The sequence below is a fragment of the Hydra vulgaris genome, chromosome 02, assembly GCF_038396675.1.
Source record: "Hydra vulgaris chromosome 02, alternate assembly HydraT2T_AEP".
Lineage (NCBI taxonomy): Eukaryota > Metazoa > Cnidaria > Hydrozoa > Anthoathecata > Hydridae > Hydra > Hydra vulgaris.
Window position 1 is genome coordinate 71,651,896 of NC_088921.1, and position 27,850 is coordinate 71,679,745.

General features: G+C 27.2%; 1 protein-coding gene across 1 annotated transcript; it reads left to right on the plus strand.

Moving 5' to 3' along the window:
• The first annotated feature begins 14,712 nt into the window (after positions 1 to 14,712).
• LOC136076287 (uncharacterized) lies at positions 14,713 to 15,333 on the plus strand. The gene has a single exon (XM_065789760.1). It carries the CDS (start codon positions 14,713 to 14,715, stop codon positions 15,331 to 15,333), a length of 621 nt encoding a protein of 206 aa, XP_065645832.1.
• The last annotated feature ends 12,517 nt before the right edge of the window (positions 15,334 to 27,850 follow it).

The window sequence follows — 27,850 nt, forward strand, 5'->3', positions numbered from 1 at the left end:
TTCCTTTGCTAGTGCTCTTCTACCTACCATTGGTGAAGCTGTTTTGGGTGGAGCTATCTCTGGTAGATTTTCTTACGGAATTAATAGAATTGGAAAATAATATTTATAATATATAATATATAATATATTCTTTACAATGTTTTTATTTCTTTATTTCAAATATATAAACCCATCATTGTTCTAAGCAATATAAAAACTCCCAATAACGCTCCAAATAAATATCCTCCCACTAGAATAATAAAAAACACGCTCGAAATTGCTAAAATTGTCAATATTTTTTCTTTATTAACGCACTTCAAAATATTGAATACGATTTCCATGCGAGTCATGCGTACCGCTATTATCAATTGGAGGATCAGGTTTATAAGGTTAAACTACTGCTACTGTCTATAGAGATTGAAATTGTTGTAACGGTTTGTTTTCCGCTTCCATTTATTATGAACCTATTTCATTTTTTCACTCTTTATATACTTTTCGTCACGCTTCATCAAACAAATTCTCGAGGGTGTCAGGGTGCATCGACCTTAAACAATATCAAAAAAAACTTTTATCACATTTTTTACACCATCACGATTTTTACATTAGGGCGCTAGCTAGGGCGGATCTTTTAATTTTTTTTAAGCGCCCTAGCGAGGGCGGGTCTCTTGCCGCACTTTTCCAATATTCAATTATTATCAAACAATAATAACAGTTTTAACAATAAAAATACTTTTAGTAATAACAGTAATGACAATAAAAATAACAATAACAATATTGATATTAGTAATAATAGTTAGACGTAGTAATGTAAGTATTGATAAAAATAACAATAAGCAATAGTAATGACAACAAAATATATAGGTGATAACGAGTGATTGCACTTTTGGAAAAAGATATTTATTATGTGTAAAATATAAGAAAATAGAAATAATGGCTGGATACCACCTTAAGAGATTTTTGTACTGATGTAGTTTAAAAAGGAATTTATTTTCCTCCGCGAGATTTTAAATTATTAAAGAATTAAAAGATTTTAAAGATTGATATATATCTGTAATTGAACGTTCATTGTATTTAAAATATACCCAACTTTTTAAAAATAATGAAATTATTATAAAAATATTTTCGTAAATTTCTATATGGATTCAATCCCACTTAGTCTTTGAAATGTAAATTGCGCCAATAAATAATTCAGTAGTTATTATAAACGAATGGTTAATTATTGTTTCAGCAGTATTTACAATGTTATAATTCTGTCCTCTAGATACTTAAATTTCATCGTTAATTTGATAATTTATATAACTAGGATAACTTATGTAACTAGGAATCTATTTATAGATAAAAAGTACTTTAATAAATATTCAGATCGATTGAGTAAAAACCTGAAGTAAGCGCAAGTATAATGTTATCAATTTCTAATAGCAACTCTGGTTCCGATGATTATATTTTTAAAACTTTTTTTGTTTCGAAATATGAAAGAGGTAAAAGTTTCTGGAGAGAATTAATATTATTGGGACTTTCCTTAGTTGCTTCTAATATATTAAAAAATTTTATGATAATACTATGGATATTAACTATTCTATTTGCAATGTATGTAACGTTTTTTAATATGCCTGTTCTTGCCCCATCAAAAGGAATTTAAGTTTTATAAAAAATAGGCACGTTATTACTAAAACATTTAAACCTTGAACAATATATAAACTATATCTATCGCAAAAATAATTTAGAAAATTTTTTGAACCATATATATGCATATGAGATGTTATATATTTTTCATTTTAATTCATATTTTGTTTTAATATACGCAGTAAGCTAGTAATGCTGAAAAACCAGCATCAATTGTGAGCGTTCACGGGTTATTAAATTTTGCTTAAGTTGAAAACCATTACGCGTATTTATTACTACTAGCAGAAAGCAACCCGTAATACGGGTTTCGGTCGGTCTGTTACTTATTTTATAGTGGCTGTTTTCCACAATTTAAAGCTGCGAAACCTTAACTAATACCCTGTAAGAAAAACGCCTTCAAATTAAAAAATTAAACCATCTGTAAAATTAAATAAAATTAATTTACGAACTCTTTAACGTTATTTGAGTAATTTACAACAGACAATTTCCCAGACATTACTAAGTTCAACACAATACGTTTTTAGTTTTCTCACACAAAATAATAACACTTCATCATGCCTTAAATTGACGAAAGACTAAAGCTGAATTCTTGTAATATTTATTATAACATGAACTTTAATTAATAAGATTAATATGATGTGGACGTAAATTATTTATGAGTTGTTAACTTTTTGGTATCCCCTTGATACATGTTTCTTTAAAAAGGAAATTGTCTTTAAAACGATAAATGCACACAACTAAAAAAATTTATTATAAATAACTAAGCAATTGAGTGCAAATACGTTTCAAACAAAAAAAAGTTAACTTACAATCAAACAGGTGTATAACAAATTGTAAAAAATATTTAAACTTTGATCTTATATGTTGCATTAATGCGTCATATGACAAACCTAAAATAAATATTGTAACAGATAAGTAGACATAAGAAAAAACAAAACAAAACAAAAATAACAACTGTAATACAATTTACCTTCTTTTCGGTAGCCTGTTGCCATACTATAACTGCTGTCATGATGCAACTTGTTGGTGTTGTTTTATGACGTTATTTCACGTTGGCTTTTAGTAAACTTTAGTTAAATTTAAAAGACACTACAATAGATTTAGAATATTTTCATTAAAAAGCAAAAAAACAAATGTCTCAAGGAGCCAAACTAAAAACATTAAAGATAAAAAATCAAATAGAGAGATAAATAAATTGCATTTATATAAACAAATTGTCTTGACTTTTGCTAAACAAATTGTCTTGGCATTAGTAAGTTTTAAAGCGATTTCAATAAATTAAACTACCACCTAATTATTTTAACAATATTTAAATTAATATGATGCTACATTATTGTAGCATCATAATATGATGCTACAATAATGTAGCATCATATTATGATGATAGTTACTTTAATTCATTAATTAATTTAACTATATTTAAGTTTAATTGATGAAAAACAAATAAAATTTTAACTAAAAAAGACAAAAACAAACCAAATATACGACAGTATATTATAAAAAATTACAAATTAAAAAAAAAATTTACAAAATTAAAAAACACAAAAATTAGTCACCGAATAAAAAACGGCAACAAAAAAATTATAATTATCTTCACTGATAGAAGGCATTTACAACCTTTATGTTGCTGATTTTTCTTCGGTGTCTCCCAACATCCCGGTATGGATGAGCCCTCCATTTGAAGAAATGGCTCATCCATACCGCTATTACTTTGTTACTTATTGAAGGACCTCTCCGAATAAGGCCCTGTGAGTTGGGAGCGATATCTTTGATATTCCTCAAATGTTAACGACTCTAAAATTACAAATAGAAGGATATAATATTATTTAAAAATATTTACAATTCTTTTAATCAAAATATAAAGCATAACCTCACCATTTCCACAGGATGAAGAGGATGCTAAAAGTAAATAAAAAAAAGTAAATTAAAAAGATTTAAACTTGTGAGAAATTTAATTTTAATAAAAATATGGGTAAAATGCAAACAGTTTAAAAATGTCATATTTATATTAAATAATTCTTTCACCTATTGCACATATTTTTCCGTAAAAAATATATAAAATTTAAAACACAGCCCTACCAGTTATGCTTCTACCAGACACTAAAGACGAAAAACATACCACAGAATAATTGATAGAATTATATTTACATATAAATAAATATAACTATAATTTTTTTTACCTATTCCCCTCATTTCTTCCATGAAGTTGTCTAAAGTATGAAAAAAGATAACTGAAGCTAAAACTAATAAAAACTAAACTAAAATTAACTATAAACTAAATCAAAACTAAAAAAATTAAATAAACTTTAAATTTTAATATTTGTAATTCAGAAGACAAAGGTCGGTTATCCAGTTTTTTGTAAAAATGAGTTATGTATGAGACCTTTTTAGTTTTTTCAGTATCTACATAGGTATAAAGACTGTTTTCCTGCAACAATGTGAAACAAAGTTGGTCAATATAAAGGGTCTGGTGTCCCCACAATGTTCAAAGGAAAAACGTCTGTAGTTCAGAAATGACTTTTCACTTTTTTTATTTAACTTTTTATTTTTGTCAAAACTATATTTCATGTGCCTCAAAACAAACTAAATAAAACAAAAATTTAACCATCAAGAATAAAAAAGCCAATGAAGACTAATTATTTTACTATTTACTCTCTCCTTGATAATTTCTAAAATGTGACAACTGACTTGTACTAATGAGTGTACAGTTATAAATGCTTTATTTATTTAACTATACTAAACACAAAATTTAGACTTAGTTTTTTTTCCAACTCTCCTAAAAGAAAAAAAAATAAAGCTTAAGTACTTGAAGTTTTAAAACTCCAGATACAGTACAAATAAACAATTTCCTATTAACAATTATCTAATAGCAAAAACACTGACTTATTTCAGTCTTCAATTCTGTGTCTAAACAATAAAAGCACTTAAATGTATAGACGTTAAAATATCTACTTAATTTTTTAAAAATAGATTCACTAAACCAATGTAACTAATACCTTTATTAGCTCTCTCTTGATCAACTAAAAAAAATAAATTTTAATTAAACTAACTTGATGTAAAATAATAAGATGCTGTCTAACTGAGAATTTTAAATTTCTCTTCCATTATTGACAATATAATTTTAAGTATTACTTAAGTTCTAGGGCATATTGTATAAAATTATAAAAACCTACTGTTTTACTTTTAAATCATCAACAATATTTTGAAAAACATTTAAGTTACTTTATAAAAAAATAAAAATCCTTTTAAACATACTTCCTTTCTCTTCATTCATCAAACAAACAAACAACAAACAACTTTTAAATCTACAAAAATTTCCAACTTACATTTTTTTATCTTCATTTATCTATAATAAAATATGAATTGATGAGTTACCATTATTTAAAGTTGATCCAGAAGCAACTAAAATAAATTATCAAATAAAAAGTTTGTTTATAAAATCTTGACGATAATGTTGAAATAAACAATATTTATAGCATGAAAAGTTAAGTAACAAATGTATTTCAAGTATATTAAAATGAATGTACTAAGTTACCTGTTGTGGCTGTTGCAACTGAAGTTATAACTAAATAAAAAGATATTAAATTAAAAAGCTATTTTATCTATCTTATCTATTTTATTCTGATGATTATGTTTAAATAAACAATATTTATTGAATCTTTTTAAAATAAAATAAAAGACATTACTATTTGCTGTAAAATAAAACAAAAGACATTACTATTTGCACCAACTGATGATGCTACCACACCTAAATGACAAATCTTATTAAAATATATAAAACGTATTCAATGCTTTAAAAGAATATTCAAAAGAAGTTTTTAAATCTACAAAATCTAAGTCCTTACTGAGTTCTAACTTTCTGTCTAAAAATAAAATTTGAGATAAAATTATATACAATAAAATTGCTAATGCTACATTCGTACTCAAACAAAATCTAAATGATAAAACTTACTTAAGCTGCTGTCAGCTTGCCTGTCTAAAAAAAAAATTGTATTCTCGATAATCCTAATCTATAATCTATAAATAAACTTACTATTATAAACGATAAATAAACTTGAACTAATATAAACTATAAATAAACTTACTAATATAAACTATAAATAAACTACCATATACTATATAAACTAATATAAACTATAAATAAACTAATATAACTATGTTACTAATATAAACTATAAGTAAACTACTATACACTATATACTTACAAAAAAGGCCTTCAGCTCCTTTTAACTGCTCTAAAAAATGAAAACTACTTGCTTAAAATGATCTAAAAAGACTGAAGACAAAACTGAAACACTTTACTAAAAAGAAACATTGTACTAAAAAAAACGTTTTTATTAAGTCATTTTAGTTTTAACTTCTTCTAAAAAAAAACAAATAAATAAAAACAACGAACAGCAAGCAAATTTTAGTTTTTAAACAATGAAAAACATCAGATCCACTTGTAACTAAAAACTTATCAGCTCTAATCGGCTAGAAGACCTTGCTTGAAAGACCGCGTGGAGTAAAGAAACACTTTTAGAGAAGCCTAGAATGTTCTTTATTAAAAAAGGAAGGGAAGCGACACTAACACTGTTAAATTACAGTATATATATTTAGAAGATTAGATAAATTACAGTATTCATGTTTAGTTAGTACTAAAAAAACTATTTTACCAACATTTTATTTCTAACTTCTAAAAAATGAAAACAGGCTATAAATATTAGCAAAATAAAAACAACCAACAACAAACAAACAATTATTTAAATTTTTGTTTTAAACAATGAACAACATCAACTCTTTTTGAGAATAAAAGTACATCATCTCTAATTCGCAAGCTAACTTTACTCGAAAGACCGCATTGAAAATGTAACCGCGCATAAAAAAAGTCTAGAAACTAATTAAAAACTAAGAAATAGTGTATTAGAAAAATAAATAATAGAAGATTTTCTTATATAAATTTGCATAAATAAATAAAAAGTACTAAAAAATTACAAAACTTAAACACCCGTGAACGCTCATTATTTCAATTACTTTTGCCAAGTTATAAGCAGCTCAAAACTTAAGATTTTCACTCTTGTATCTCCTATGAACCCAACAATACACTGGCGTCAAGCACGTTATCTAGTGCATTAAAGTTGCTTTCTACGAAACTTGCGCTCGCGCTTCTTTCATACAAAGCTAATACTTGAGAATAAACCAAATCTCCCCAAGACCCACCTTTGCCTATTATAATTTAGCCAAAACAAACCCTTGCATCTTTATTCAATGGAATAAAGATGCAAGGGTTTTTTTTGACAAAGTTATAATAGGCAATTCATTTTTTGTTAGCTTGATTGCTAAAAACCGACCCTTTACTTAAATCAACATAACAATTTTTATTACCTTCAGAACAAAAGTTAGAACCATAGCATATATATATCAGTTTATAAGCAAGTTATAACATAAAACAACTTATAAATTATTAAGTTTTCTATTTTATTGCGCTTATGCTTCATCAGTTAAAGTAACATCACCTGCATCGTTATTTTCACCGAAGTGCACAATTTACAGCACAGCATTTCTATATTCTTGATCAAACTTTTTATTGTCAACTGCATTTAGGAGAGTAATGATCTTAGAAATTTTTTTTACTATAATATATTCGCAAAGCAAGTATTTTTTTGCCACATAAAAAGCAATCTTTGATATTGAGTATTATTCTTTTTAATTTTGTGTACCAAAAAATCCCTATGTATTCGTTCTAATGTTATTTGTAAATTACTTTTAACCATTCTGTACTATTTCTATAAAAGAATTTAAAAACATTTATAACAGTTATGTAATAATACAAAAGATAAATTTAAATAAATATACATTTCAACATTTATTATTAGAAAACTTTTTAGATTGTAACATATTGTTATTATACATATCTCTTTTATATGTTTTACAATTTCATATATATATTCTTGTCAACTAAATTATATTTGTGATAACTTGTTCTAAAATCAGCGTATTTTTTGTTCACATTTTGAAGAAATAAATATGTTTATACAAGAAATAAATTGTGTACTTTACTGTCTTCTATTAAAAAAAACCCAAAGGTAGATCAGCTATATTTCTTAAATAAAGATGATGCCTTCCTATGGGTTTTTTTTATAAAAGACAGTGAAGTACACAATTATTTTATAAAAGATTCAAAATTCATTACTTGAAAATGTATGTATTGTTTATAAACATTAATACATTTATTTGCAACTTTTTTTTCACAGATGACCAGTTTTGCCAGTTTAATCTAATAAATATATCATTACTATTCATGAACCAATTTCAATGTTGTTCGCATAATTTGAACTTGAAACTTCTCTAGAATTTACATACCACTTTTTTTTCTCGTCTTGAAATATCGAAGCGCGATATTTTAAATAAAATAATTGAATTAAAAGAATTTTTTTTACCTAGATATTTAGTGAAACTTTTCAAATAACCATTGTTTTAACTGCAGTACTCTTAAAGTATTATTTAAGTTATTGTCAACTTTATAATGCAAGTATTTGGAAAAATCGCTGAATTTTACTGAACTTCCAACTTGATACTCATATTTTATATAAGAACTTTTGATCTGCATATTAATTGACTTACTTGCATTCAGTGATAGACTATTTTCAACTTTTGATCTGCATATTAATTGACTTACTTGCATTCAGTGATGGACTATTTTCATTAAACCAGACACAAAGTACTTTCAAGTCTTTATTTAATGATAATTTTTCTTTGTTATTTCATTATTGATTTAACATAATTTTTACTTTTAAGGTAGATGGTTTTTATTAGAAAATACTGTTTATATCGTTCAATACCAATATCAATTTTATTGGTAATATACTTTTCAGAAAGTAAACTCTGATGCAAAACTCCCGAGAGTTCAATGTTGATTTTAAGTTGATAGATTAATTTTTTTATTCGAAATCATAGCCATACCTTTGGTCAACTCTGCAAAGCAACATAATTCAAACATTGATAGTTGTAATAACTCTACAACTATAAATAGTTGTTGTTACCAAGTAACAATTACCAACTATTGATAGCTGCTGCTTTTGATAAAAAAGCATAAGCACGGATTCAATATAGGTGTGTTAATTTTAATTATAAGTTACGTAATCAAAATTTTTACCTGTCAAAAAATCTTAGGGTAAATGTTGATTTTCATCTAAAGTATAAAAAAACATAGCTCTAATGTAGTTTGTGACAGAAATATACAGTCAAACTTAACCTTAAAAGGCTTTATAACTCATGATTTCTAAATGCTAGCTGCAAATTTTCAGTTATAATTATTACACATTGAATCCATTATTTCATTAAAAAAGCAATTCTTTGCAAAAAAAAATAACCTACCAGATTATTATGCCATTATATTACAGAAAAAAATTATCTTGCTGACCTAATTTAACTTACTAGTTTGACACTTGATTTGACAACTAACTGACATTTATTGTTCAAACAATTAATACCATTATTTTATAATTAATTGACATTTACTGTTTAAATAATTAAAAACATTTTTTTTAAATTAATTGACATCTATTGTTCAAACAATTAAAAACATTTTAAAATTGTAGCAACAATTAACGTTGTTTAAAAAAAAGTTAAAGTATAAATATAGGAGCTTAAATCTACATCCACTATTTTCTCCATTAAAGATTTGTATCATTATGAATGATAATGAAGTATAAATGTTATACTCTAAGGTATTGGATTTAAATATCATCATAATATAATGATATTTATATCCATTACTTAAGAGTATAGTCTTTATTTCAAAAGTTTTATTACTGTACATAAATTAAGTTGGTTATATATAATATAGTAGTCTGTCATTTTTTTACTTTAATATAAAACATGTATGATCGTGGAATCGGTATAAGTAGAACATTTTTACATTAAATTGCTTCGAACACCTCAAACTCGTCAGAGCAAACACTTTATAACGCTTTTAGGGCTTTAAAATATATGCATATAACGATTAAATATATATTGTATGTATGTATACATATGCTAAATAAAAAACTGAACAGAATCAAACATTTTTCTTTCTTAAATACTTCCATTTAAAATAATATTGCACTATCTATTAAATTGCGAATCTAAATCTAAATCTAAATTTAAATGCTACACAGAAAGGTTTTATGTTTAATGTTTAAGGTTGTTTCATTAGTTACTAGGCTTTGAATGATGCACGCGGTCATTGGAGAAAGATCTCTTAAGCGAGTTTAATTATTATTATTGGAATTTAATTATTAGTTTAGACATATCACATTAAGAATCGTACTAAGATAAATAATCATCGTCAAGATCATATTATAATTGAAGTACGTATATAAAATAGTTATATACACATTGTTATTAGATAAAGTAGAAAGGATTTAAATTTTCATTTGATGAAGTGGCAAGGATTTAAAGTAGAAAGGATTTTAATTTTTTAAATTGTTTATATTTTGTTTGTTTTAGTTTTTCTTTTAATTTTTTATTTTTTAGAAGGAAAATAGGGGTATAAAAAATTTATACTAATACTAAAAGTTATACTAATGCTATTTCCATAAAATGGTTCTTACTACTTTGAAATTTCTGTTATGCTGTTAACTATTTTTGTTCTTTTTTAAGAAAATTCAAAAAAATTAAATTAAAGTTTTGTACCAACACTGACATGATATGTCACATGTTATTGTATGTAAAGGTTAAATTTTGTTATGAGGGTTACAGTTCTTATGGAAAAAAAAGGTGAGGAGTATTGTTTGTAAATATATATTTTGTTTACTTTAAATGTTTTTTAATTTTCTCGCATCATTTTTAAAATTTTGTTTGCACATTTTTATTGTTTGCAATTATGCTTTTTTGATATGTATGTGTATGTGGTAATAAGTGCTTTATAGTTGTTTTATCAATGTGTTTTTATAATAATAAAAGTGTTTTTTTATTGTTTGTGTATGTGTTAATATGTGTTATATAACTGTTTTTAAAAATGTGTTTAAATATGTAAATAAGGTATATATTTAACCTTATATACATATTTAAACACATTTATTGTGTTTAAAGTTGCTACACCTTTATTGTGTTTAAAGTTGGTTTAAGTTTATATTATGTTGATTCCATGTTTTCAAAGTGCTGTGACTTGGTAAACGTGTAGAGTAAGATTTGTCAACTTTGCCGGCCAAGTGATGTTCTTATAATAGAGGGTTACACTATAGTGTTTAGTGTCAAAAAATATATAATAATTTGTTTTAATAACATTTTGCGTAATGTTGTTTCTTATGTTTTGTTATATATGAATGTTATCTTACTTACGTTATATACTTATTGTATAAACTTATGGTGTGTGCTATTGTTGTGTGTTGTTGCTGTGATGTTTTTTTGTTACCTTTTGAGTTGATAGACATTCGGCTTATCTTCACGTTGGTGTCTATTGTTAAAAATGGTAAATAGGTAATTTTACTAAAAATCACTGCTTTTAATCATTCACTAAAAGGAAAGACAAATTATTTTGCCAAATAAAATTTGTTTTATCTCAATTTAATTTTTTGTCTTTAGCGCTGTTTACTACATGATTTTGCTATAAAGTTTTGGAATCATGATGTTCCAGCATAAATTATTTTGTAAAAGCTAACATGAAATAATATTTTACAACTACTACTCTGGTAAATCACAACAGCTTTTCTCGGTAAGGTGCATTGGTTTTCATTTTTCGTATGTAATGTTTTTCTTATATATTTATTCATTACATTTTTATTTTGGATTTATCAGATGATGTATTAACGTGGTATAGAAGAACAAAATATTGTTAAGTTTTGTGAATTTTTGAAAAAAGCGTTTACTAATAATTTTTTTAAAGAAATAATTTTTAAGTTTGGAACAAAGGGTTTACAACGTTTTTTTTTTAATTTTTCTTTGTTAGCAGTAATTTTTTTTGCAAACATGTCCTAGCTGATAATTATATTTTTTTAAAGTCATAAGATTATTATATAATCTATTTTAAATAACAGTCTGTTATATATAAAAATTATGTGTGTGTGCTATTTAGAGTAGAATAAAATTGTATAGGAAAGATTGCAACCTTCAGGATATGTTTAAGATTTTTTGTTACTACTTTCAGTTAAAAATGAAGTTTAAATGGATGATATTAGGCTAGAAGCAGATATTAGTTTAGAAAATGGAAATGTTAATAGGCAAGTTGTTTGTGGCACAAATGAAAGAGAGAGACTTAGGTGAGATGAAATTAATAATGGACAAAATGCTGCTCGGCAAGCAGCAAATATTTTTAACCCAAATGAGGAGAGCTTGGTTAGGCAAGTTGAAAATAATTGTCGCAGAAATAAAAGAGATAGGATTAGGGAAGATAAAATTAATAATCGAAAAAATGCTAATTGCTGCTAGATACGAAAGAATGCATTGTATAGCAAGAAGTAATATTATTCCAAATTATAATTATTTAGGAGAAATGAATTATATTTGTCAGCATTGTGGTGCTAACAAATTTCCTGATGAAACAAATTTTTATGTTCCCATAATGGAAAGGTAGTTTTGTCGCAACCTGCATCATTTCCACAAGATTTAGAAGATTTATTTAAAGGAAACGATGCAAATAGAAATGCCAATCTAAATTTTTTTAAATATATTAGAAATTATAATGCCTGTCTTTCTTTTGTTTCATTTGAAGCTAATGTTTTTCAACCCATAAATCATTGGCCTCCATGTTTTAGAATATGGTGTCAAGTTTTTCATCATATTAGTAATTTAAGACCAAATCAAGATGTTCTGTCAACATGTTGTCAACTATATATTTATAATCCACTTGCAGCTGTAATTTTTAGAATGCAACAACGTAGTAATAATCTTTACTTAAATGATTTAATGTTTGGATTGCAAACTATTATTAATGAAGAAAACCCATTGCTCTTGAATTTAAAAACATGGCTGAAGTGGAAGATGAAGAAATTCGTTGAACGGTTCAAGAAGGTTCAGTTGTAAAAAAAACAGCTACCAAAAGGTTGTAAATGTTTTCTATCAGTAAAGATATTTATAACTTTTTTGTTGCCGCTTTTTCTTCCGTGATTTTTTATTTTTTTAATTTTGTAATTTTTTTTTTTAATTTGTAATTTTTTATAATATACTGTTGTATATTCGGTTTGTATGGTATAAAATCAATTCAACTGTAGTTGGTTTTATTAAAAACTAGTTAGTTAATAAGTATAAAAAACAAATGTTTTTATTACTTTATGCTGGTTACACAGTGAGTTTTATTACTTTTGAAAGTCTGGCCATTTATTTAAAAAAATTTGTGATAAAAAAAAAAGTTGTTTCTAACTTAATATAAAACATTTATTGGTTAAAAATCAACAAAGTAAATATCTCTTGTGAGTATAATATGTTTTATATATAATATTAAAGAACAAAAAAGCATCGTTTAAACAGCAAACTAAAGCACATATTCTTAATTTCTGACATATATATTATAGTTTATAGTATTTATTTTCAAATTTTTAAGTTTTTTTCTTTTTTTCTTATCCACGGCGGTTTTTTTAAATGTTTTTCTACCCTAGTAGCAAGGAATATTGGCGCAATATTGGGTATCTTCGACAATATGGGACAAGATAAGCGATATTTCGCCAATATTAGTAAACAACATTGGGCCAATATTACCATACTTCTATTGGCAAATATTAGCATGTCGATAATGCGCCAATATTGCCTTATATTGGAATAACAATATTGGTGCTATTTTGTTTGCCAATATTGAAGCAATATTAGTTTGTCAATATTGTCATATATTGGCATTTTCATATTTGTACGCATGCTTAACTTTATGGAGTATCGATAATGGCTTTCAGCATACATTTTGTAGTTAATAAATTTGACAACTATAAATAGTTTCTACATTATGTATCTATAGCTTAACTTATAATTTAATTGTAAAGTTAATAATTTTTTTCAAATGTCATTGTATAAAAAAATATACAAAAAAAAACATTTACTTTTTTGGTGATAAATTATATTCATTTATCATAATATAAAAAAGAAGATCAGCAACTTTTAATAATTTTTGAAAAGTGTGCTTTTGCTGTTAATTGCGATTCGTAAATAAGTCTGCAATATTTAAATAACATTTACTTAATACTTAAGTTAAGGTTGACGTTGTTTTATTAGACATCTATTTATAGACACAAGCAAAATATTCATTGAAAATAATCAACTATAACAATTTACGTTATATATATTATTATAGTTTATAATTTTTGTTTCTATATATATATATGTATATATATATATATATATATATATATATATATATATATATATATATATATATATATATATATATATAACTATAGTTATACTTTTATCAAATATTTTTTTACAAAATATTTGTTGTTGTTGATATTTGTAATGACATTACAAAAGATAATATAAAAAGTACTTACTTTCTATATTAACTTTTTCAACTATTTTTTCACCAATTAGAATTAGATATATATAAAAAAAACAATTTGCATTTAGCATAAGTGAATAAATCTTGCAATATTACTTTTTAATATTGTTTAACCCTTATATAAATTTTTTTTTTTTTTGGTTTTCTATGCTATTTTTCAGATTATAATATTTTATATCATGGCATCTCACTGCAAAAGTAAATATTTTTGCAGTGCAAGAAGTAAATTTGTTCGCAGAGATGTTACCAAACATTTTGAAGATATTTATTCCTCTGTAAAAGATATTTTTTATGATCCACCAACCTCTATATTTCACAATAATGCATCAAATGTTGTAAATTGTCCAAATATTGATGCACATGATCTTGTAACTGAAATAAAATGTGAAGAAGTAGTCATTACTGATCCTTTTGATGACAGCAGAAGTATGACATCAGAATCTAAAAAGTCTGATGAAAATTTGTCTTACTTTCCATCTTGCTCCAGTGATGATGAAGAAAATGTTGAAACGCAAATCCTACCAGAACAACTTGTGCAGTGATCGATTAAGCATAATGTTCGACAAAAAGCATTGACGGATTTATTGCATATTTGATCAAATTATCATTCTCTACCCAAAGACTCAAGAACACTTTTACAAACTAAAAACTGCACAGGTGTTTTTCCCATGAAAGATATTTATGGGCATGATAGTGAATATGTTTACATGGGTTTTGAAACACAAGTAGCTTGCTTGATGAAGCATGCCATAACATGCAGTAAAAGTAAAAGTAATGATATCTACTCGTTATTCAATGTTGATGGATTGCCACTTTTCAAAAGTTCATCACAGCAATTCTGGCCTATATTATGCATAGTTAGTTATGAAGAACTAGTCTCTAGACCATATCTCGTGTCGTTTATTTGTGGTAGAAGCAAACCTGCATTTGCAGCATTATTTCTTAACGATTTAGTGGTAGGATTGAATAAAGTTAAACAAGATGGTATTAAAGTGGATGGTATTCAATATAAAGTTATTGTGAAAGGATTAGTGTGTGATGCACCAGGACATGCATTTATTAAGGTTACTAAAGGTCACATAGCATACTATGGTTGTGAAAAGTGCACTCAAACAGGGGTTAGAGTTGATCATAGAATTACTTTTCCTATTTTAAATGCAGAAAAACGCACTGATTCTTCATTCTCTAGTAAAAAACAAAGACAACATCACAAAAGTAATGTTTCATCACCGTTACTTGAACTTGGCATTAGTGCAGTATCTCAAGTTCCTTTGGAATATATGCGTTGATTTGTCTTGGTTCTACATGCAGATTTTTAATGCATCTTTTACGTAGTAAACGAAATATTAAAATTAGTATGCAAACTGCAAATGCAATATCGTGTGAACTAATAAATATAGCCAAATATGTTACAATGGAATTTAGTCGTAAACGAAAAAGTTTAAATAAAATTGATTTTTGGAAAGCAATTGAATTTAGGACTTTTATGCTATCTTGGACCTTTGGTTTTACGAAGTCATCTTTCACCACAGCAATACCATCACTTCATGTTAATGCATGTTGCTGTGACAATTCTTTCAAGTAATTCAATGTTGAATATGTACTGTGATTATGCAGAAAATCTTTTAAAAGAGCTTGTTGACCAGATGTCTGAATTATTTGGCAATACTGCAGTTATATACACTATACATAGTCTCATCCATGTTTGTGACGATGTTCGACGATTTGGCACACTAGACGAATACAGTGCTTTTCCTTCTGAAAATGCTTTAGGCATATTGAAAAAAGTGATTAGAACTGGCGAACTCCTTTTAGGACAAATATGCAAGCGTTTATCTGAACTTGGTGAAAAGCCATTTGTGTTTTGCAGGCCTAGTTCTCAACAGCTAAAACTGTCTAAACAACATTCCAACGGACTAACGTAAGGTAATCAAGGCACACAGTATATGCAAATTTGTTATGTAGGTTTTACATTTTGTTTAGATAACTGTAACAACTGTGCGCTACTTACAGATGGAAAAATTATTTTTATTGATAACATAATTGACACTAGCCACGATTATGTTATTATATGTAATAAATTTCCCGAACAAAAAAGTTTTTATTCCTATCCTTGTAAATCTTCACTATTTCAAGTGTACTGTGTCACAAATTTGTCAGTTGAGTTTTTTTGTTTTTCCAGCAACTAATATTTTAAAAAAGTGCATGCTTATACCAAGAGATAATTACTTTGTAGTTTTTATGCTACTTCATGGGCATACAACTAGTCTTTAGAACATTACTTTGTTATCCTTTGTATATTAAATATTTAAATGAAATAGTGTCTTTTTGTTAAATTTATTTGTTTTTTATTTATGATTTATTATCTACTTTTTCAATTTAAAGTCGAGGAGGCTGTTTTAATTGTGGTTAGAGCCCTTTCTCAACTCTATAACTCCAAAACACAAACAATGACAAACAAGGCTGCTGCGCGGAAAAAGAAGTTGAGCGCGGTACTACCAGGGACGTGGTGGTGAACTTGGAACTTCTCAATTGTGAGGCGAGGCCAATACTGCACTACTGTTGAATTACAACTTATACGGGTGTTATTCGACAATTTTAGTGGTGTTATGTATATAGCACAATAATAAAAAATGTGACCTGAACTTAGTTTACTATTTCTTACCATGTGAACTTTTTAAATAAAAACGACAATTACAGAAACAATAAAGCTAAAAATTTATTTTGAAAATAAGATCAAAATATTCTTATACAATACAATTAACAAAATAAAATAGCATGGTTTCAAAGTTCTTTTTAAAAAATTTAATTTGGTCGAAACCTGGGCACTTTGGAAGTAATTCGTTTTTTCCATATGGAGTTACAAGCCTATATAGTATAGAAATATAGTATAACATAAATAGCTTTATAAAAATCCCAATTAAAAAAGAAAAAAACTATACCTGCTTTTATGCCAGAAAAGTACTTAATAAATGCATCGATCAATATTTGTCAACAAATTGATGTACAAAATAAACTCTAAATGTGTGCCAGAAAGATTTGAATCTTCTAATTATATGAATATTTAAAATGTAAAGAGTGTTTAAACAGTCAAGACATCTACATGCCAGAATAATTTATTTCACAATATTCTATAAAAATTTTAATTAAATTTCTCATCAAAATTAATAATAGCATAACCATATTTTTAAATAACTTTTATCGCAGTTGAAATAGTAACGTAAGCGTAATTGATTCGTAGAATAAATAAATGTAAACTTGCGAATATGTTTAGAATAAATCATGTCTAAAAATAGAAACTGTGTTATATGATATACAGGTGACTCATGCTTGTAATTATTTTTTTGTTTGTTTTAGTATCATTTGGGTACTTTGTTTTATAACACAGTTTTGATATAGCATCTCATGAAATCGCAAACAATATCTTGAAAAGTACTAAACACTTGAGTAAGAAATATCGCTTATTGGTGATTAGTGGTCTTATACGTGAATTTAACAACACAACAAACAAAAGTTTAAGAAGAGCTGCCCCGAAAGACAATGTTTGCCATTAAATACTTTGTCTTAAATACTTTGAACAGACATGGCGTTTATAGTCACAAGCGAAAACCTGCACCATTTTACCATCCAGCTAAGAAAAGCGAATAAGAAAAACCTTTGGACAACTTTATTGACAGCATTTAACAAAGTGAGCTGGTGGACTTCCGATCATCATAATGGATGATGAAACATATATAACACAGAATGATGGGGCCAAGTTTTCAAGTAAAACTTTTTATACCTGAGATGCCTCAACAACTCCAGATGAGATTCGCTTCTCAGGTCGCACCAAGTTTTCCTTCAAAGTAGGCGTTTGGTATGCATTTTGTGATCATGGTGTTTATGATTATTTTATCTGAAACCAGGGAATGGCCATTGATACCCAGATGTACAAATTTGAATGCCTTCAACGATGACTAATCCCCTACATTGAAAAGCACTGCCCTGATAAATCTTGCATTGGTCAGACAAAGCTTCATCACATTTTTCTTCAAAAGTAGTCAAGTATTAAAAGTAGTAAAGTATTAAATTATTAGTAAAACAAACAAATTCCATTTATTTTGAAACAAAATAACCCCATCAATGTCCTTTAATGTCGGCCTATCGAACTCCTTCATGCTAAAATTAAAAGACAAGTGTTTTCTGATTCCTTTCAACCAGAGAATTTTGATCAATTAAAATCAAGAGTATGTCAAATCATGAATGAACTTGTGAAGCATGCTCCAAAAATGTGTTCTGACGTTTCATCTCGGATCCGTGCTCGTGTTGACAAAGCTTATCGCAATAGATTGCTATCTGTTCAAAAGTAAGTTGTAAACTTGTAACTTGGAATATAAATCTTTTATTGGAATGAATACTTTATCTTTCTTTTACGAGTTTTTCAAAATTTTTTAAGAATAACAAGATTTAAAAAAATTCTACATATCAATTACACACACGTTAGTTTTATTTGCAGTTGCAACTGCAACAAATGTATGTAAATAGTAGTTTTAGTTAACAGCAACTGCAACAAATGTATGTAAATAAAGAGCTGGCTTTAATAACTATATCTTATATTTGTAACCCTGGTTGATATATAAATAACTGATGACAGTAAGAAATAAACAACTACAAAGTGAGCAAAACAAGTCATCATACCAATAATGAAATAAAGAACAAGCAACAGTTGACCTAAATTAGCCAATTATATAACTTTACACATATGTAAAACACACAAAAAAAGGTTATAATAGGAATGAACTTTTTTAATTGTTAACTAAAACATAATGTACATAAACAGACCAACAATAAAAAACAATAAAACTTCTTTATGTATGTTAATTGAACTTAAATATTCAAATAAGTCATAAAAATAAAGTCAAAACAAAAAGAAAGCATCATTAATTTACCAGCCTCAATAGATTTTAGGTAATGTTGTCTCATTGCATAATCTTTCCAAATATTTAAACTTGGGTAAATAAAATTAAACACACTTCGTATGTGAAGCAACATTCGAATGTGAAACAACATCATCACAGAAGTACATCTTAGAAGCACCTTATATTATTTTTTAACATCCTTTGCATAAAACTGTTGTTTTCTGAAAAACCATCTGAATTAAAACAATTAAAAATGCATAAAACCCAATTTTCAAAATATAGAATTTACTGAATTGAAAAATCTTATTACCCTGAAGAAAAAACCAAAAGATCTCTCAATTAACAAAACCAATTTTATCGATATGTTTTAAATGTAAAAGAACAATTAATATATTAAAATGTAGTATGAGCAATTTAAAATTATAAAAATAAATAAATAGAAATAAAAGAAAAAAATATATATAAAAAAAGAAGAAATATTGTTAGCAACTATGCATAGTAAAACAATACCGAACGGTAGACCTCAATAAGTTAATGTACGTTTTATTTTCTTTTAAATTTACTTTTAAAATTTATATTTTAGTTTGTATTTTAAAGGATCTCGATGAAAAGACTTCTTTTAGTCTACTGCGAGTTTTCTTACAACTCCATAGTATTATTATAGTATATTAATACATATTTTCAACGACAATCACTAGCAAATCCATAGCAGCCCTGTCCACAGTGGGCCAGTAGATGGCAAAATGAGAAAAATTTTAGTTGTCTAATCTTTTGTTGCTTTTTTTTGTTGTTGCTTTGTTCTGAAAAAATTCAGCACAAAGCAACAAAAGTACCTCATGATTTAATAAGATTACCTTTTACTTAAAGGTGTTGTCGGCTCAATTTTATTACTTTGGAAACTCGCAAGAGACGTGGCGACTAAATCCAACAGTTTAAGCTAGAAAACGGTTTTGAGAGTATCAATTGGTATAATCCAGCAATTCGCAGATCATCTTCCAACATCCTAATGCGTGAATTCAAATATGATAATGCTCGTCACAATTTTTTTACAAATCGTATTGTCAATGATTGGAATAACTTGCTGTCAGCAAGTAAAAAGGTTCCATCAGTTAACGCATTTAAGAATAGAATTGACAAGTATTTTTTTCTCCAGCTGCAAACAGTACATCTTTTACTGAAGATGAGCTGCACGTTTATTAATTAATTCGTGCTTTAGCAACTACAAATATTTGCTCTTCAGATACTATTTGTCATTGATGTAAACTTTAATTAGATGAAAGAAATCTTTTTTCCCTTTTTCCAAATTTTGATATCAACTTACTTGCTATGTTATAACAATTGCTTTTTTTTACTTTTTTTTATTTTTCACAAACCATAAATTTTTGTATAATTTGTTTTTTTTTGTTTGGTTGTTTTTTAATAATTTGTCATTTTATCTACGAGGACTTATTTAAATATATTACTATTACTATTATTATTACTATATATGGAGAAATTTATTGATAATTTATTTATATTAAATCCCTTAGTTACCAGTACTCTAAGCATTTGAATATTAAAATTAGAAAAAAAATTATAAATAAGTAATTAACGGTAACATCAATGTTGTGTTATATTTCAATTACATCTACGTTTTTGAAACTGTTTTTGAAAAGTTGTCAATGTTATTCTAGAATATTTAGAGATAAGAAAAACCAATGTGTGAAATAAATTTGTCATAATAGGTATTTTACAATAAATTTTTAAATTCATCAAATTCTGAACACACTTGTTGGTAAATATCACTACAAAGAGCTTCATTTCAATATTCCGAAAGTGAAAAAATTTTCAAAATCGAACTACCCTACAAAAAGTTATGACGTTTTAAGTACCGATTTTTTGATATTAGGATTTGTTGAAGAAACTAAAACTTGCAGATAAATTGAGATTTTATAAATGTGAATCAATTACAAATGCTGAAACTTTGAAATCACATCCAGATTCTAGCTTGGAGGATGATTGCAATGATATCACGTTAGGTGAATTAGATGAAGCTATCACTGAAAGAGATAGTAATGAAGATGTTGACTTCATGACAGACTCGCTTAAGTCACCATCATCAACTAATAATACAAGCTCGCAAGAAATTTTGAACTCTCAAATGCGAACTCCACTACCATCATTAGTGACTGTGATCGATGGGGAGTATCGGATTGCTCACCTGCAGCATTAGCATCGGCTGTTTTGGTTGATTATGGCATTATTAATGCACATGACTCATCTGATGTTAATGACCCAAGTAAAATTCGTAGAGAAAGACAGAAAAAGAGAAAAATTTTACAAGCTCGTGCTGCCAAAACATTGGAAGGGTTATATTTCGATGGTCGAAAAGACAAAACTCGAAGCCAGATCATTAAAGGAAACAGATATCATCTAGCTTTGGAGACCGAGGAGCAAGTTGTGTTGATAAAGGAGCCTGGTTCTGAACAGCTGGGACATGTTAAAACATCACAGGGATCTTCACAAAGTATAAAGATTACCATTATATCGTATTTGAATGCAAATGCTATTGATACCAGTTCATTGGTGGCAATCAGATGTGATGGCAACACAGGTCAACAATGTCAACACAGGTAATATTGGTGGTGTTAATTGACTTCTCGAGCTTCGTTTCAACAAATCTCTACACTGGTTTGTATGTTATTACATATGAATGAGTAACCATTAAGACATGGTTAACCTTGATGGATCTATACATGGGCCAAATTCATTTAGTGGTCCAATCGGAAAACTATTGAAGAACATGGACTTGCCAATTGTCAGTTTTCAACCAATTGAAGAAAATGTGTTGTCAAGCATTGATGCACATGATCTCAGTACAGATCAAAGGTACTTGCATGAAATGTGTCAAGCAATATCCAGTGGTCAATGTAGTTTTGAATTGGGTAATCGAAAACTGGGACCCATGTGTCATTCTCGATGGATAACAACTGCTAGTCGTATCCTCTGGTTATATGTATCTACAGAAAAGCCAGATAAAAACTTGATGATTTTTGTAACTTACATACAAAGGTATATGCACCTATTTGGTTTGAAATGAAGTTTAAGCATTCCTGTACGGATGGCATTCGCCATCTCTTTCGAATGGTGCATTATACCAGATACTTGCCTATCGAGCTCAAAAAGATTGTTGATCCTGTAATCCAAAGAAATGCATACTTTGCTCACCCAGAAAACTTAGTATCAATGGCAACCGATGAAAGGCCCCACATTCGTCAATAAGCACTAAGACGCTGCAAGATCGATATCCGACAAGACCTATGCTAAACCTACAGTTAGATTGTTCAAGATACCACCGCTAAACTTTGAAGCAACAGATTATACAGACATAATCAAATTGTCATCAAATAAAAGTGCTGAACCTCCAATGTTCAGATCAATTGAATCAACTCAGCTTAAAAACAGCATTCTGACCTCAGAAATGCTACAATTTAAAAGCTTTCCATTTCACACTCTGTCTGTAGAAAGAGGCGTGAAGCTAGTCACTGAAGCCAGTATGGCAGTCTGTGAACCTCAGCGTGATGGTTTTATTTATGCAAGAATAGAGTCGCAATCAGCTATGAAAGGCTTTAACACAAAATCTGATTTCAGCCTTGCAAAATGACGTTCTTGAAATGATTAACTGACAGAAAATAAACTTGAACCAGAATTACTTAATTTTGTTTGAAATAATTGTTATTCTTAATTTTTTTGGCACCGCAAAGTTCTACAATTTACATAAATATATTTTCATTAGGTTCTGATATGACGTTAAAACCATCATACAGGTTTATTATAATAGAAATAGAAAAACATGATCAGTTTATTTTTAGCCAAACCCAGGCAAAATGAATTTTAACCAAAAAAAAAATTTTTTAAATTTTTTACCGTAGGTCACTTTTTGGGGATTTTGGGGGATTTCAAAGTCCTTAAGGCACCTCAAGATAATTTTCTAGAGCATTGAAATTTTTACAGAGTATTTCTGATATGAATAGACAGTTTTTGCACACCCAGTCAAAGTGAATTTAAAAATTAATAACTAACAAGTATTAGTAGTCCACGCGGTAGGGGAGACCGGGGCTAGTTGGCTCGGTTTTTACTCTATAAGCTCTGTAGCCCTAACAGTACATTTTTTTTTAAATATTAAAGTTTAGTCTTAAAGAGTATGGATTAGGGTATCTTATAAAATTTGCATTCATTTACAAAAAAAATTCTTAGGGCCTTTCCGGACCCTCAAAAAAAAAAAAATTTGCGTCAACTTACCCCACCACGGGGTAAGTTGGTGCAAACTATAAAAATGATTATTAATGCACTATTAAGAGCAAAATTAATAGAAACTTTTTTTAAATTAATTTTTGCAATAATTTTATCCCAAAATTTAATATCACTTTAAGCTGGTACCAAATATTTTTTTTTTTTTAGTATTGTATTTGCCGATTGAAAATAATTTACACTCATAATTTATAAAAACAAATATTTACATGACTGGGGCTTAAAGAAGACAAAATTCATCTTATCATTAAGCCCCCCCCCCCCTAAAAAAATGCATATTCATCAAATAAAATGTTTTAACAAAATGCAAAAAATAAAATATATAACGTTTAAAATATTTAGTAATTCAAAGAGTATTTATATTTAAGAACTGATTAGTAAAATAAGATGATATATAAGTATTAATATTACAAAAAGAATTTACAATAACTTTTTTTAATAAAAATTGAAATTATAAAATTTTACAATATTTTTAGTAATTAGTATTTCAAATAATAAAACTTAAAAAAATCGTTTGTAAATTCAAAACTTATAAGATAAGAAATACATTTACAATAGCAGACTATTGTTTAGAATATTAAATATAATATTAAAGAGTAATTAGTAGGTTAATTTTTGTTTTTGTTTGCTAGTTTAAAAAGCTTTTTAGAAGAACTTTAATTCATTTTCATGTATCATCAGTAATTGCTTAAGTTTTGTTTTAAACTGGTTTAAAGAATAATTAGATTTCAGCTCATTATTTAATATTGTATTCCACAGCTTAGGACCTCGGTTAGCAATTGAGAATTTGGTTGCTGAATAATGTGTTTTGGATTGAATGTAATTGTTTTTTGAAAATCTGGTAGGGTATATGTGGTTTATTTTTTCAAAAAGTGAATTAAATAACATTGGTGATATTTTTTTATCAAGTTTAAACATGAAGATAAGAATATGGTAAAGGTTTAGTTTATATACATTTAGAATATTAAGTTTATTAAATAATGTTTGAGTGTGAGAGAAACGGTCTACGTTTGTAATTATCCTTATAGCCTGTTTTTGTTTACTAAACAGTTTTTTTACTTTTGTTGCGTTTGTGCTGCACCAAGCAACGTTTGCATAATTTAAGTTGCAATGAATTAAAGAAAAATATAAGTTTTTTAAACAAGATAGATTTAAAAACTGCTTGGCTTTATACAAAATACCTATATTTTTTGATATTTTATTTTATTTTATTTTATTAGTTTATTATATTAGTCCGTATAAAAGCCAAACAGTAGCCCACCTTTTATCAGTGGAAAAAAAAACTAAAAAAATTCATTTTTAATTTTTTTGTAAGAATAAATATTTTCAATATTGTTAAAAATAAAAATGAAAAAAATAACTTTATAAAAATAAATATTTTTTTCCGTAGTAAATGCTATGAACCAACTTACCCCGTGAAAAATTTGTCAACTTACCCCGAAAGCTTTTTTTTAAATAAACAGTCTATAGATTTTGAAAAACGGCAGCTTTGAAAAAAAAGTCTGACTGGATATAGTAAACCAATTGTGACTGGAACTTTTACAATAAATTTTTTTTCATACGACTAAATATTTTCTTTGTAAAGTAAAAAGGAAGCGATGTTCTAAAAGTTACGTTTTTGTCCAAAAAACGCATAAATCTCAATATCCCCCATGCGCATGCGCAAATCCTGATAATACTACAGTGAATGATGAAATGGTCATTAAAGAAGTTTCTGAGTAATTTTTGTCACTTTCTGGTGAAAGGCTGTAAAGATAAACGCAGTTCGTCAACTTACCCCTGCGGCCAACTAGCCTTGGTCTCTCCTATATATATAACATTAAAGTTTTAAATTATTATTATTATTATGTATTTCGCCTATAAGAAAAGTTTACAAGTTTATGCAATACAAATATATAAATACACGGCTGGGGCAAGAAGAAGACAAGTTCTGTCTTATCACCAAGCCCCTTTAAATAAAAATGTCAATAATAAAAATACAAAACAAAGTAACTCGTTAAATAAACGTTAAACAAAACGTTGCGTTAAAATAACGATAAATAAAAACTAAAAAACATTTTACGCTATATTACAGTGTAATATATCCAAAAGTATACGAAGATTTTTTAATTAATTATTTTAATTAAATTATTTTTTTCCTAACTGGTTTTAGACTTATCAACCTTTTGAATTTAAATCATAAAATAACAGATAATACACGAACAACAAAAAAACAAACAAAAAAAAAAACATTTTTTAAAAACATTTTAGTATCATGTGTCTGTTATATATGTAAAGTTTATTATATCAGATAAAAAAACAACGTCATAATGTACAAATTGAACTGTATATAGAATATATATTTAAACCATATTTATAAAGAAGTAGACAAACGTGATTACTCCTAATCGAAGGCTTCAGAAAAATTTTATTTCGTTGTCATTTAATAAAAGCTTTTGCTTAAGTTTGATTTTAAATTGTTTAATAGAAGAAATAGTTTTTAACTCATTATTTAACAGCATGTTCCATAGTTTAGGACCTCTGTTAGCAATGGAGAACTTAGAAACAGAGTAATAGGTTTTAGGTTGAACATATTTGTTTTCTGAAAATCGTGTTGGGTATAGATGATATATTTTTTCCAAATAAGAGTTAAATAAAATAGGTGCTATTTTTTTATTAACTTTGAACATAAAAATAAGAATTTGATAAAGATTAAGTTGAAATACGTTGAGAATATTAAATTTAATGAATAGAGGTTTAGTGTGTGAGAAACGATCTACATTACCAATAATTCTTAAAGCATGCTTTTGTTTATTTAATAGTTTATTTATTTTAGTTACGTTAGTGCTACACCAGGCAACGTTTGCATAACTTAGGTAGCTATGAATAAATGAAAAATAAATGTATTTTAAACAGGTTTGATTTAACAACTGCTTAGCTTTGTAAAGTAGACCAATATTTTTCGAAATTTTATTTAGAATTATATTTATGTGCTCCTTCCAACTCAGATTTTCATCAATAACAACACCAAGAAATGACAATGAACACTCTCTTATTATACAAGAGTTATTTACAACTAAAATTGGAAGATTTAATGGGATGAGTCTCTTTTCATGAAGACGATGGAAGAAAGTATATTTTGTTTTTTTTATGTTTATGGATAATTTATTTGCTATAAACCATTCACTTAGTTTTTCAAGCTCTTTGTTTACTGTTTCAAATAAAGAATTAATACCCTTATCAGAATAAAATACGTTGGTGTCGTCTGCAAATAGGATTGAATTTAAGATACTTGAAAATTTATTTAAGTCATTTATATAAATGAGGAATAAAAGGGGCCCTAAAATTGATCCTTGTAGGACGTCCCAGGAGCTTGTCGCTAAATCCATTTTACTATCATTAAACGAGATGTACTGTTTCCTTAAATACAAAATACTTGTTACAATAATTACTTAGATATGGTTTTATTAAACTTAGACATTCATAACTTTCTCCAAAAAAACACTCTTAGTATTTCAAAACATAATATTACTGAAAATATATTGAAATTTATTCATCCAAAATTTGCTGATTTTAAAGACGTTGATTTTAGACATGCTTGATGATATGCTATGTTACAATTCTTGTGGTATCCTCAGAGACCGCCCGTCCGAGTGGAAAAAAGTTGAAATAAAAACGGTGAACCGACGATAAGCAAGGGTCCGAGAAACTAGAGTATTGAACCGAGCGATTAAAGTGATGAACGGATTAAAAAATAAAAGTTTCCCGGTTTCGAAAAAAAGAATGACGTGCATGCGCATCCGCATGCGCGCAGAAAAAAGAACAGGTGTCAAAAAAAAATTTTTTATAAAAAAAAAAAAAGTTACAAATGAAATGGATTCTGTTCCCTAAAAATTGCGCATGCGCAGAAATAAAATTTTAATGATGCGTGACAAAAAGAATATAAAGAATGAAACGGGTTTATAACGATGGAATCGAAAAACAAAACTGACTAAAAATGAGTATTATTGATTATGTTAGGTTGGTGAAGGATTGTATATATATTCCTTTTATTGCGTTAGCATGTTTTCTTTATATTATTATAGTGGAAGGATTACCCACGTTGTTTAATATAATATGGTTTGAAATATGCTTGTATTTTTTTAATGTATTTTATGCTATTGTTTCTATTATTGAAAATTTTAAAAATGACAATGAATAAAAATGATTTATTGAAGCATGACGAAAAGTATATAAAGAGTGAAAAAAAAAATGAAATGGGTTCATAACGAATGGAATCAAAAAACAAACCGTTACAACAATTTCAAACTCCAACGACAGTAGCAGTAGTTTAACCTTATAAACCTGATCCTCCAATAGATAATGGTGGTACACACGACTCGCATGGGAATCGTATTCGATATTTTGAAGTGTATTAATCAATGGAAAGTAGCGACGATATTAACGCTTTCTAGCTTGTTTATTGTTATTGTAGCAGGAGGATATTTATTTGGAGCGTTACTAGGAGTTTTTATATTACTTGGAACAATGTTGGGATTTTATATTTGTAGTAAAATAATAAAAAACAAAGTGTAAAAAATTTTTTTTATATATTATAAAATATTATTTTCCAATTCTATTGATTCCGTAGGAAATTCCA

Coding starts and splice junctions, on each gene's coding strand:
- LOC136076287 (XM_065789760.1), top strand. CDS start 14,713: ATGAAAGATATTTATGGGCATGATAGTGAATATGTTTACATGGGTTTT.